The sequence below is a fragment of the Tiliqua scincoides genome, chromosome 5 (assembly GCF_035046505.1).
Source record: "Tiliqua scincoides isolate rTilSci1 chromosome 5, rTilSci1.hap2, whole genome shotgun sequence".
Classification (NCBI taxonomy): Eukaryota; Metazoa; Chordata; class Lepidosauria; order Squamata; family Scincidae; genus Tiliqua; species Tiliqua scincoides.
In genome coordinates, this window is record NC_089825.1 from 9,824,645 (window position 1) to 9,837,277 (window position 12,633).

Sequence of the window (12,633 nt, forward strand, 5' to 3'; positions counted from 1 at the left end):
AACACTGCAGTATACTTAGCCTAATGATTTAGAGCCCAATACTGAGCTCGGTGCACCGGCTTCCTGCTGGCACATACTGTCATACACGTGCCTTACAGTAACACATGCCTTATCAAGGCTTACCACCTGGCCAGCGCCAGCCCAGTTCTGGCCGGCGCTGGGCTAGCACCGGGCGGGTGCCTGTCCTCCGCCACTTGGCAGTCGCACGGACCGCTGAGCCGCGCACAGTAAGCAGGGGTAGGAAGGGAGATGGGGAGGAGGCATTCCAGGGAGAGGGGAGGCAGGCAGAGGGTGGATAGAGGGTGGGGAGGAGGCCTGACAGGGAGGTGGGAGGCAGGGAGAGGGTGGGTGGGAGGGGTGCCGGGGGGAGGGAGGCGGGTCCAGTGGAGCGTTCGTGTGGGGCTTGGTGCCCTACACAAACGCCTTTACCTTACCGCTGACCTTTTAGTCAGCAGTAACTTGAGAAGCCCCATTGCGGGACTACCTCCCTCACCCGAGAGAAGGGGACAAAAGTCCCCTTCTCCCGAGGTGCCACCCGCGGTAGCCTGAGGCGCGCAAGATCTGGCGGCAGCTGTTTCCAGTGCTGCCAAAGCTGCGTGCCCCAGGCAGCTCAGGATCGAGCTGCCTGCCAGTTCCTGAGAGCTTGAAAAACAACTGTACTATAGAAGCTGATATGTAACAGGCACCCCAATCCTAATGCTGTCTTGTACTAGTGCAGGTCCCCTGTGTTGCCTCTCAAGTGTCACAAACATGCCACAAGGCACGTTTGCACCAGCCTGAGAGCAGGCAGTGCCAGTGCAAGTATGTGCACTGGCCTGCTGGTGCAGGACCCCACAGCTGCACCAGCCAATACAAGTAGGATTGTGTCAGGCGGTGCAGGGGATTGGAGAGTGTGTTCTAGGAGTGGGAAGGAGCGTTTATGGGTGGGGGTAAGGGTGGAATGGGAGGGAATTGGGCCAGGCAAGAGGGCAGGATTGGCAGCACATGCTGGATTCCAACCCCTGTCCCAAGGTCAGGCAGCCGTACATGGGTTGCTCAGATTTGAACCAGCTACATAGTAGTGCAGATCCAAGTAGGGCAGGCTACGGTGTTATACAGGGTTAGGGGTAAAAAATCTGCTTACCCCAAGGTGACCTTCAGCAACCTCCTACCCTATGTTAGACACAGCACAGGTCATGCAGCCAGGCTGTACCTGTGCAAGGTTAGGATTTCACTGTATTTGGCGAACTGTATTTGGTCAAGGCAAGTCATTGCTAGGCAAGTGGAAAAGAAAAAGTGACAGGTGTAACTATGGAAACACACTAGTTGGGTTAAGATCAGCACTTAATGCCTTAACATGAAGAGAAGCCAAGGGTTCATCATAGTTCATTTTCCTTAAAAATGTTTACATTTTTAATCTTACTCATTACCACTACTGATAATATCAAACAGATGCAGGATCGATTACATGCAAAAACAGTTTCTTAAAAGCAATGACTATGAAGAAATAATTACATGGCCATTGAAGCTACTGCTACTACAATATGCACCAGAATTAACCTTTCGTACAAGAGGGAAAGTAGTTTATTTTTCAAATGATACTTACAATTGGACTCGCATTGATGTAGTCTGAACTGTCATGGCTGTTTTCAGCTTTCAAACATATCCTGCAGTGATCATCTACAAAAGAAGAATACAGGTATTTTATTTATTTACCGTAGATACTCGCCTATAGTATGTAAAATTTTTGCCAAGTAATCAAGCTCCAATTTTCACTTTGCCTTATCTCTGGGTAAACCAGAGGGCAGAGCCTTTCAACTCTGAAAAGTTTCATTTCCTTCTCAAGCAGCAGGTAGGCACCCCAGAGATCATTGGTTTCTACAGCAACTGGGACATTCCAACCAAAGTTAACCTTTCATTCTCCTTCCTTCTGCTGCAGCCTGGTTCTGCTTTGCAAATGCTTGCAAAGCAGGTCTGTTTTTGGAAACACCAGGATGGGATCTTCCTTTTCATTTGATACAAAGTTCCAGGCTACAATTCAGTGCACTATTATTGAAGAATAACACCCATGGAAAGCAGTGGGTCTACTTCTGAGTAAAAAGGATTGCAAATATCTCATTTCTCTGCTGTGAATTGAATTACACACTCTCAGTTATGTGTTATGGGTTGTATGTTGTATGTATAAGAACATAAGAACATAAGAACAGCCCCACTGGATCAGGTCATAGGCCCATCTAGTCCAGCTTCCTGTATCTCACAGCGGCCCACCAAATGCCCCAGGGAGCACACCAGATAACAAGAGACCTCATCCTGGTGCTCTCCCCTACATCTGGCATTCTGACTTAACCCATTCCTAAAATCAGGAGGTTGCGCATACACATCATGGCTTGTACCCCATAATGGATTTTTCCTCCAGAAACTCGTCCAATCCCCTTTTAAAGGCGTCTAGGCTAGACGCCAGCACCATATCCTGTGGCAAGGAGTTCCACAGACCGACCACGCGCTGAGTAAAGAAATATTTTCTTTTGTCTGTCCTAACCCGCCCAACACTCAATTTTAGTGGATGTCCCCTGGTTCTGGTATTATGTGAGAGTGTAAAGAGCATCTCCCTATCCACTCTGTCCATCCCCTGCATAATTTTGTATGTCTCAATCATGTCCCCCCTCAAGCGTCTCTTTTCTAGGCTGAAGAGGCCCAAACGCCGTAGCCTTTCCTCATAAGGAAGGTGCCCCAGCCCCGTAATCATCTTAGTCGCTCTCTTTTGCACCTTTTCCATTTCCACTATGTCTTTTTTGAGATGCGGCGACCAGAACTGGACACAATACTCCAGGTGTGGCCTTACCATCGATTTGTACAACGGCATTATAATACTAACCGTTTTGTTCTCAATACCCTTCCTAATGATCCCAAGCATAGAATTGGCCTTCTTCACTGCCGCCGCACATTGAGTCGACACTTTCATCGACCTGTCCACCACCACCCCAAGATCTCTCTCCTGATCTGTCACAGACAGCTCAGAACCCATCAGCCTATATCTAAAGTTTTGATTTTTTGCCCCAATGTGCATGACTTTACACTTACTGACATTGAAGCGCATCTGCCATTTTGCTGCCCATTCTGCCAGTCTGGAGAGATCCTTCTGGAGTTCCTCACAATCACTTCTGGTCTTTACCACTCGGAAAAGTTTGGTGTCATCTGCAAACTTAGCCACTTCACTGCTCAACCCTGTCTCCAGGTCATTTATGAAGAGGTTGAAAAGCACCGGTCCCAGGACAGATCCTTGGGGCACACCGCTTTTCACCTCTCTCCATTGTGAAAATTGCCCATTGACACCCACTCTCTGCTTCCTGGCCTCCAACCAGTTCTCAATCCACGAGAGGACCTGTCCTCTAATTCCCTGACTGTGGAGTTTTTTCAGTAGCCTTTGGTGAGGGACCGTGTCAAACGCCTTCTGAAAGTCCAGATATATAATGTCCACGGGTTCTCCCGCATCCACATGCCTGTTGACCTTTTCAAAGAATTCTATAAGGTTTGTGAGGCAAGACTTACCCTTACAGAAGCCATGCTGACTCTCCCTCAGCAAGGCCTGTTTGTCTTCTGTAGAGCTTCTGGCTTAACACACCAGACACCTTAAAGGTGGATTTGATTCCTGGTTCTCCTGCAGTGGCTGCCAACCTTTTTCACTTGCATATCCCTTAGCAGCCCATTTCCATAAATTGTACCCTTCATATTAGCAAAATGTTTGTAATTAATACAAGCCCTCATCTTCTCTCTATGAAAGCCCAGACTTTGTGTATTCATCGCACACTTTCTCTTTTCTTCTGTTTGAAGAACAGAAGACTCTGCCTTTGCACTGTTTTGCACCAAAAGTGTGCTGAGAAATTCTGGCTGATTGATCACTTTCCATATTATGCTTCAGCTTTTTTACTGTGCTGGTTTTCAATCACTGGTTCATACATGAATTGATGACCAAAAACTAGTTATTGGTGGGGCTTTCACAGCCAACTAGCTACCTCCCTTCCTGCCCTGCTGGTCCTTGCAAGGCATTCCTGTCTTGCAAGGCATTCTGGAGCATGACCTGCCTTTTTCTACCATTATTCCATTCTTTTTCAAGTAACCCTAAAGGTCCTATTGAGTGTCCCTGGGAGTACATGAATACCAGGTTGGGAACCACTGTTTTACTGGTATGTTGTTTACAGTGCACTTACTCTGATAGTGTTTACAAAAAGTTGGTGAAGACCAAATTTAAGAAGAATAAAAATGTATCTTATGATGTTTTACTATGTTTTTAATAAATTAGAGACTACAGTTCTTAGGTAAAAAAAGTGGTAGGTTATTTTTCAGGATCTGGCCTTGGGTAAAAATCAGACAAAACTATAGTCAGACACCCCCTAAGTTTAACCCCCAACTTATCTGAGGGTCATAGAAAATTCCATGATTGTTGGCTCAAAACCTGCCCTCGACCAATCCCAAAACCAATCCCTGTGGGATTGAGTTATAGTCAAGTATCTGCGGTATTTCTTTTTTCTGTATTTTATTTCTATTTCATTTTATTTCTATATCTAGGAATTTATATTCCACCTGTAGGTTTAATAAGGCCTTCCAATCCTAATGCTCAATTAAAAACAAAAACAAACAAACAAAACCAACCCCCCTCCAAAAATAAACAATCTGAAATAATAAAAATAAAGTTAAACATAAAAACTTATAACATTAATACCAACCAACAAATGAGAAACAGAACAACAGATTCACAATTCAACAAAAACAAAGCATGTGTAACAATGGCAGATCTGCCTTCTCTAGGAAGCGGGGTAGTTGTTACATAGATGAAAACTATGCAAAGATGGTCTTAGCCACAGTCATTATCTATAAGACAAGCACCCTGAAACTACAAACCTAGTCCTATAGAGGCAAGTACTGCCCCATCAATAAGAGACAGTATATCTTTACTCAGATTGAGACTGCAATCCTATCTGCACTTAACTGGGAGTAAGTTAAATTGACTATAATGGGACTTACTTCTGAGTAGACACATATAGGATTGGGCTCTCACTTTCCTATTTTCCTACCCCACTTTCCTACTGACCAGCAACAACTCTGTCTTGTCTGGAGTAATAGGCTGTATTGTCCACTTGCAGTCCATCACTAAACACAAGCACTGGTTTGGAACCGCCACTGCCTCCACAGGATTAGATAGAAGAGACAGATATAGCTGGGTGTCATCAACATATTGAAAACATTACAACCCACATTTCTGAACAACCTCTCCCAGCAGCTTCATGGGTACGCTGAGCAACCTGGAACACTCTGGGACCCTGAGGCCAAATAACTGACAGTGTCACCCACTCTCATCCTAGCCAGCATCCCAGTTGTATTCCATGGTCAATGGCATCAAAAGCCACTGGGAGGTTTAACAGAATCAGCAGAGGTGCACTTCTCTTGTCCAATTCCCAGCATAGGTAGTTTACTAGGAATGACAAAGGTAATCTGAATCCCAAAACTGGACTTGAATCCAGACTGAATTGGCTCAAGCGCATCTGTATCATCCAGAAAAGTCTGGAGCTGAGGGCCAGAACAAACATTCCATGATTGTGTAAGAATTTCCTCATTTGGGATTTGTTCCATGGTTGTTTTCCATTTGGAAGTGTGATCAAAACGTTTAGAGAACTGAGTTGTTTGCCATGGGAAATATCAGTCAAGTCCCTCCCCTGTCTGTGTCAATCATTTTGTGGAGGTATTCAGGTTTACTTCAGAGTACACGGGCATACACTGAACAAGTGCAAAAGACTGAAATCAGGTAGGGAGAGCCTTGGGGGAAACTACATGGCAAAGCAAACCACAGATGAAAATACCCATATGGATTTGCCATCAGACCACCATGTTAAACCTGCAATATCACATGGTAAATGCAACTTTTGTTCAGGCTCAAAATTGCCACCACCCACGTTAGTACCTTGTCTAGAAATAGAAACCTGGAGTCTGGGCAACAATTATCATGTACAGCAGCATCCATGGAGGACATTTTTTAATGGCTATACCACAAAATAGACTGTACTTCACCCTTCCCCAAAGTTGCATTCACAATATCTACTATCCACACAGTCAATCTCCCCAGTCAATCCACACAGTAAATTGGCTGCTTTTACCAGCCAGGCTGGGCAAGAATTCAGAAGGGCAGATAGTTGGCTGCAGACCTCCAAGCAATCCACCCATGCTCTCAGACTAAACAAGCTGAAACATATCCGTACTAACAAGATAAAGCAGAAGGCATATCCACAGCCTCTGCTCTCATATAGTCTGATAGCCCGATCTTTCCCTTTCTGCCCAAGGTAGGGCTCCTCCGATGATGCTGACTGCAGTAAAGCAGTTAGCGCCTGTTGCAAAAGGTGCCCCGACAATGTGGGAGTCAGTATGCTGCCAGTAGCTCAAGGAGGAAGGCCTGTGCCTTCCGACTGGCACCCACACTGTTGAGAGAGTCCCTGCTTGCCGTAGAAGGTAGGCTGATGGGAGAAGTGGGAAGGAGTGGCAGGAGGGTGGAACAGAGGAAGGGAGGGGGACACCAGGTGGGGAGAAGGGCATAAAGGGGGTGGGGATGCCATGGGGGGGGAAGATCCGTTCTGAACTGCCTGCGCCAGATCTTATCCCCTCTGGCAGAAGCTTCCCCATCCCCATCCCCTCTCTCTCCTCCCCCTTCTTGCGATGGCAAACTTGCCGGCACAGGTTCAAGGAGACCCACTGAGAGTCAGGGGGCTTATGCAGGGGTAAGAGAAATTAAAATCTCCTTTCCTCGCTGTAGCCTCCTGGCCTGCCCACCTCCACCATGGATTCAGCATTCACCAGTTTGGTGTGGCTGTGATGGTGGTGTGGGAAAGAATAAGATTGGTCTCTAAGTCAGAATGGACACAAAAGTTTATTGGATAAATATTTAACAAACAAGTCACAATGGGCCACCAATGGACCCCTCCTTCCTGTGGAATGCAAAAGGTCTCTCATTACTCAGAACAGATCCACTGGATGACACTTTGCTAACACAATGGTGGCAAAGTAAGATTTCTTTGCCACGGTCACCTCCACAGAGTAGCTATAACGTGTGCATGGACATTGGTTAAGACAGATCTTTCAATGAAACGGTTATATCCAAAGAAGGTTCATTATTGTTGTTCTGCTTTTCAAGAAAAAAGTTCACAAAGCAGACAAAGTAAAGATATTGTGCTAGGGTGAACAGGGGAAAGTTACTCAGTCTAATTCCTGTTGAAGTTAATGGTACTTAAGTTAGTCATGGCTAACTTGTTCCCAGTGATGTCATCAAGGAAAAGGCAGGCTGACCAAGGGGAGTAGAGCCTAGCAGAGAGTGCTAATGCACCCATTCCTGCCCTCTACTTCCCTTTCTAGTGGAACTGCAGCTGAAGGGGGGGGGGAAGGACTGATTTATTTGCTCCCACCATTTCAGGTTAACAGGACCAGGTGGGGGGGAGATTTCTGGGATTTCCTCCCAGGAGAGCACAGAACTCCCAGAAGTTCTTATTTAAAATCATAACTGCAGTAGAGCCTACAACTGATCAGACTGCATTACCTGTGAACATGGACTAGGCAGGCAAAGGCTCAAAATGTTATTGGTTTAGTAAAATGTAAAAGAAAATGCATTGCAAAGCAGCCATACATATTGCAAGCAACATGAGAGGTGTATATGGTGAGATAATAATTATATTAATATTTACTGCTATTTCTTGAAAATTCAAAGACACACTTCTTCACCTGTCTTTTTTTTATCACAAAGTACTTTTCAGCTGCAGACAAAGGTAAAAGTAACCCACTTCATTTAAGCCATACGTACATGCTACTACATCCTGCGAGCGGTTCTTCTGGAGATTTTCTGCCTTATGAGCAATGGTGGCTGCATTCGGCTCAGCTTGATAAGCACAAAGAGCTTCCCACTCTTTCTCCAGACGATTCTTGTTCTTCAAGTGGTCTTCCATATAGGACTGAAATGAGAAGGTTTCCATCAGATGCATGTTCTTTATATGTTTGACACCATTCTATTCCAATTATCATGTGAATGAGCTCAAATGTACTCAAATACTTTCACTTGAATTCAGTGTTTCAGGCCCAAGTAACGCCTGAGCCTTTGGAACCTGACAGTGCAATCCTATTTTTCCACTGTGTTACTGCAGCAGTTGCTGCACTGCTGTGAGCTGTGGTAAAAGCACTGTAAAGTGCTAAACGACAACTCATAAGCAAGTAGTGCCAGTGGGACAGCCTGCACCATACCACCCGTGCTGCATTCAGACCCTAGGCCCCTGTTGCAGACAGGTAAGGTGCCAAGTAGCACAGGCCTGGTAGAGGGTGGCAGGAGGGTGGGGAGGGGGTGTTCCCAGCTTTGCACCAGCTATATCTGGCACAGATCCATGTAGCACCACAGGGTTGGCTGGGGCATTACTCAGGGGAAATATATCCCCTTAGTATGAGAAGACCTCCAGCCACCTCTGAACCTGCACTGGTTATAGCACAGACCATACAGCCTGGCTGTGCCAGTGCAGGTTAGGATTGGGCTGTCAATTGCTCAGACAGCAGCCTACACCGCAAACCAATTCTGAACCTGAGAGGAGTTTCAAAATCAGCTTGTGGCATTCCTAGTGGGTTTGCGTTCTGCTATTCAGAGTAGAAAAATTCCATGGGAAGTGTGTTCAAAGTAAATAATGCCAAAACCCTTGAGCCCATCTAAAGTAGCTCTTCGGCTTCTGGCCTTTGGATGCACCTCTAAGTAAGAATGAGAACAATCCATTGTTCCACTCTGGCAAGATCCATATTCTCTAGAGTTCTTGTTCGGCAAGATTTGTGACATTTGGACATCACAATAGAAGCAGAGAAAAGAAAAACAGGAGCCACTTGCTCTTCTGCTTTCCCAACTTCTATATAATTTGGAGTTACACAGACGCAAAGGTCAAGTACTTAGAAGCATCTGTCAGGGCAAGAGGGAATAAGGCGAGCAAGTAGAAATAGCATGATAAGGTAAAACATAACAAATTGATGGGAAAGATCACATAGTAGGTATTCAGTGCAACAAGTTAAAATCTTTTGGTGGCTCCGAGCAACACAAGAAACTTTTATATCAGCTGGAAGACAATCATATGTTTTCTCCTAGCCAATTAATTAATCTCCAGACTTGCCTACCCTGCACTAGAACCAGGTTGAAAAGCACAGGGTCTGTCCAATCTAGGAAAACAAACCCCTTGAATTACTACAATTAGCAATTACTAATCCCTACGGACTGTTGATACAAGTGTGATGGCTACAGACTTTAGCCACAGACTTTTGTCACACACATAATGTACAAGAAAAGGGTGTTCAAATTAGCTAAAGAAAAAAGAAAGCTATTCTATATTTTACACAAAGGCAAACAGGAGTTAGTGGTTCAATACCTTGTGTTACACCCAATATAAAAAAAAAAATATTATCAAGGTTTACAATGTTAAGAGAGGTGGTTTTGGTTTGCTGAGGTGCAACAGATAAAATAACTTGTCAGCCTTTACTGATGAGAGTTTGAAAATCTTTGAATGAAAACTAACATGAAAAGCAGCATCTAACACCAGTGCAAGAATTAAAAAGGGATGGCGTGAAAATCCAAATGTTCAACAAATACAAAAGTATGTATTGGATTTTTCTCTGATAAATATTCTCAGGAGATTTTAATAGTTTCTCTTGTATTACTTTGTCCAATGCAAAATTCCAACCCTTGTCTAATCTCCAACCACATAATCCACGTCAGTCTCAATAACACCTTCTATTTACTTATTTGAGAATGAGACCGTATTCTCCAACTACAAACCAAGCTTTGTGTTATTTCATGTACTGACTAATAACCAAAAGGAATTACTTTAAGCCTTTATGAAACACTTCCATAAATACAACCATTTCAGCCTTAGTACATCCTCCAAGGGCAGAAGAACTAGAGAAAGAACAGACAGGGTACCAAGAAGATAGTCAATCTTTCTCAGGATTGTGTCACATGTTTTCTAAAAAAGGAATACTATCTTCCACCAGTCCACAGAATGCAGCCACATCTATACAGCCCATGCTGAGTGCTATGATAGGGGAACACACCAAATGGCCTCCTGGTAGGCTGCTTAAGGGCTTGATCCAGAGTGGTGCGTGCTGGTTCACTGCTGGCATGCACTGTCACAAATGTGCTGTAAGGCACGTTTGCGGGCATTACCACAGACCCAGTGCTGGAGCTGCCCCAGCATGACTCTGTGCTGTGACACTGCAGGTCGAAGGCCAGCAATCTGCCACCAGGCACTCCACAGCACCTGACGACAGAGAGATAAATTGGGGTGTGAGGGGAGGCAGGGAGGAGGCATTCCGGGATGGGTGAAGGGCAGGGGGAAGGCATGGTGGGGAAAGGAGCAGGGAAGGAGGGAGCAGGACTGGTGGAGTTCAGCTCTGTCAAATCCAGAGGCCCGTGTTGGGCCATGCAGCCCGACATGAGGTTTCTTAATTCTGCACTGGCTCCACAGAAGAATCACCACAGAGTCGAGTAGAACCACTGGGGGGTTACTTCCCTTGTTTGCCCTGATTACCAGATGATAGAAATTAATGACAGGAGATAGATATTGCCATCATGCCCTCTTGAGGTTCCCCAAGACCTGTGGACAGCCACTCCTGGTAGCTTAACAATTTGACCCTATGCGGCAATTCCTATGCCCTTATGCTTTGGTTGCCTGCCCAGTCCTAAACACATTACTTAAAAGGGTCAGGAATTTTGGTGGTACATGCCTCCCAATAAACATAGTTAGGATTACAGTTTATGTCACTGTCATTTCCTCTCTAATAGAAATGAAAAGATACTGTTTTGTTTTCTTTTCATTTCTTAAGTAAAATTGTGATCTTATCCTTCTAACAGCACAGTGAACAAATCAAGGTGGTTATCTCTTCTAAATCAAACATACATTTGTTGGTATGAAAATGCTTTTTGATGCGTAGTTAATTTTCTGTAAAACATTCATGCACATTTGTGAGCTGGTTTATGGAAATTGTATCTGCCAAGCACATTTGAGTTAAAAATGGCAGCATTTGCAAAAGTGGAAAAATGTGATAGAAGCACACATTTAATGTCATTGAGATATTCTGGATTATAAGATACATTTCAGTGGAGGCAGGGGAAAATGCTGGCACTTGAATACCTCAGTGACAGGTATGTCTTTGGTGATTCTAAAGGTGACACAGAACAGTATTATTTTGATGTGAAAGGATTATCCCATTAGAATGAAAGACACTTGGCACACATAAAAGATGAGACACTTATTAAAAGAGATTTGCAGAGATTATAACACGATCTTTTGTGAAAAACAAGTTTTACATTATCGTCAAATATTAAACTGCATCTGCTTTTTGTTGGGCTATTAAGCTCCTATAACTGCACAGAACTCTGGATTGCTACGAATGAAGGTTTGTGATGGCCAGTGGCGTCACTAGGATTTGAGACACCCGGTGTGGGAGGCCCGCGCGTCACCCCATGTAGTGGGTGGGGCAACACCCCAGGTGGGCGTGGTGATGTACCACTGCCCCGCCCTCACTGGTTTTTTGGCTGTACCTTTTGTTAGAACACAGATATTTCAATGTGGTTTGTTTCATTGCATTCTGCATGAAAGTATGCATTGATTGATATATAACATGATTGTCTTATTCCTCCAAACTCTGATTTTAGTGATTTTGAAAACTTGTAGAGTCTCTCTCTGTCTCACTCTCTCACACACACACCCAGTGTCAACTTACTAACACCTTATTGCAGCAATTCTCAAACTTTCCACACTAGGACCCACTTTTTAGAATAACAGTCTGTCCAGGACCCATTGGAAGTGATGTCATGGCCAGAAGTGACATCATCCAGCAAATTAAAATAAATAATTATAAATTAAATTAAAATATAATAATTAAATAAGGGGGAGCCAGTCCTGTTCCACCAAGTGAATCTACTCTGAAGTAAGTCCTATTGTGGTCAATGGGGCTTACTCTCAGGAAAGTGTGGGTAGGATTGCAGCCTGTGAGCCCAATCCTATGCATGTCTACTCGGAAGTAAGTCCCATAGTGGTCAATGGAGCTTACTCTGTAGTCTGCCTGGAATAACACCCCCTCCAAAAGAATCAGTGAGATTTCCAGTCCTCCCCATGCCCAGTTAAAGTTCTTCTATTTCAGGCATATCCATATAAAGACCCACCTGGCTTTGCAAGTGCAAAATAGAAAACATGCCCCTCACCAGTTCAAGCTACTTTTTTGTTCTTTTTAGTGGGGGGGGGGGGGCTGCCTCTGGACATTTGTTGCGCTCCAGCTCCATGGATTGGGACCATTCCAATGTCCTCACATTCCCCTTTGCCTGGCCTGACCACCAACCAAGGCACATCTGCCTACTCACGAGTAAACGCGACATGAGGCTGCTTCACTTTCCATAGGGCTGCATAGACTCGCAGCTAGGAGGGGGGACCTCCTCTGTGTTTTTGGGGGCTGCATTCATTGGATCAGGACCATTCTGATGTCCTTGGAGCCTCTCATCCAGCCTTGACTAAGGCAAGTCCACCTACTTGTGAGTAAACATGACCACATGGCTTTGTTCCGGGCTCAGACTCACAGCTGGGAGGGGGGAGCTTCTCGGGTGTT

At 44.8% G+C, this 12,633-nt stretch overlaps 1 protein-coding gene across 1 annotated transcript in view; it reads right to left on the reverse strand.

The window, feature by feature from the left end:
* PTPRN2 (protein tyrosine phosphatase receptor type N2) overlaps positions 1 to 12,633 on the reverse strand; it is a 636,554-nt gene that overhangs the window by 64,428 nt on the left and 559,493 nt on the right. Inside the window, exons 15-16 of the mRNA XM_066627523.1 lie at positions 7,817 to 7,964; positions 1,586 to 1,659 (exon numbers count right to left, since the gene is read on the reverse strand). Coding sequence (XP_066483620.1) covers positions 1,586 to 1,659; positions 7,817 to 7,964 — 222 coding nt within the window. The remainder of the gene's footprint in view (positions 1 to 1,585; positions 1,660 to 7,816; positions 7,965 to 12,633) is intronic.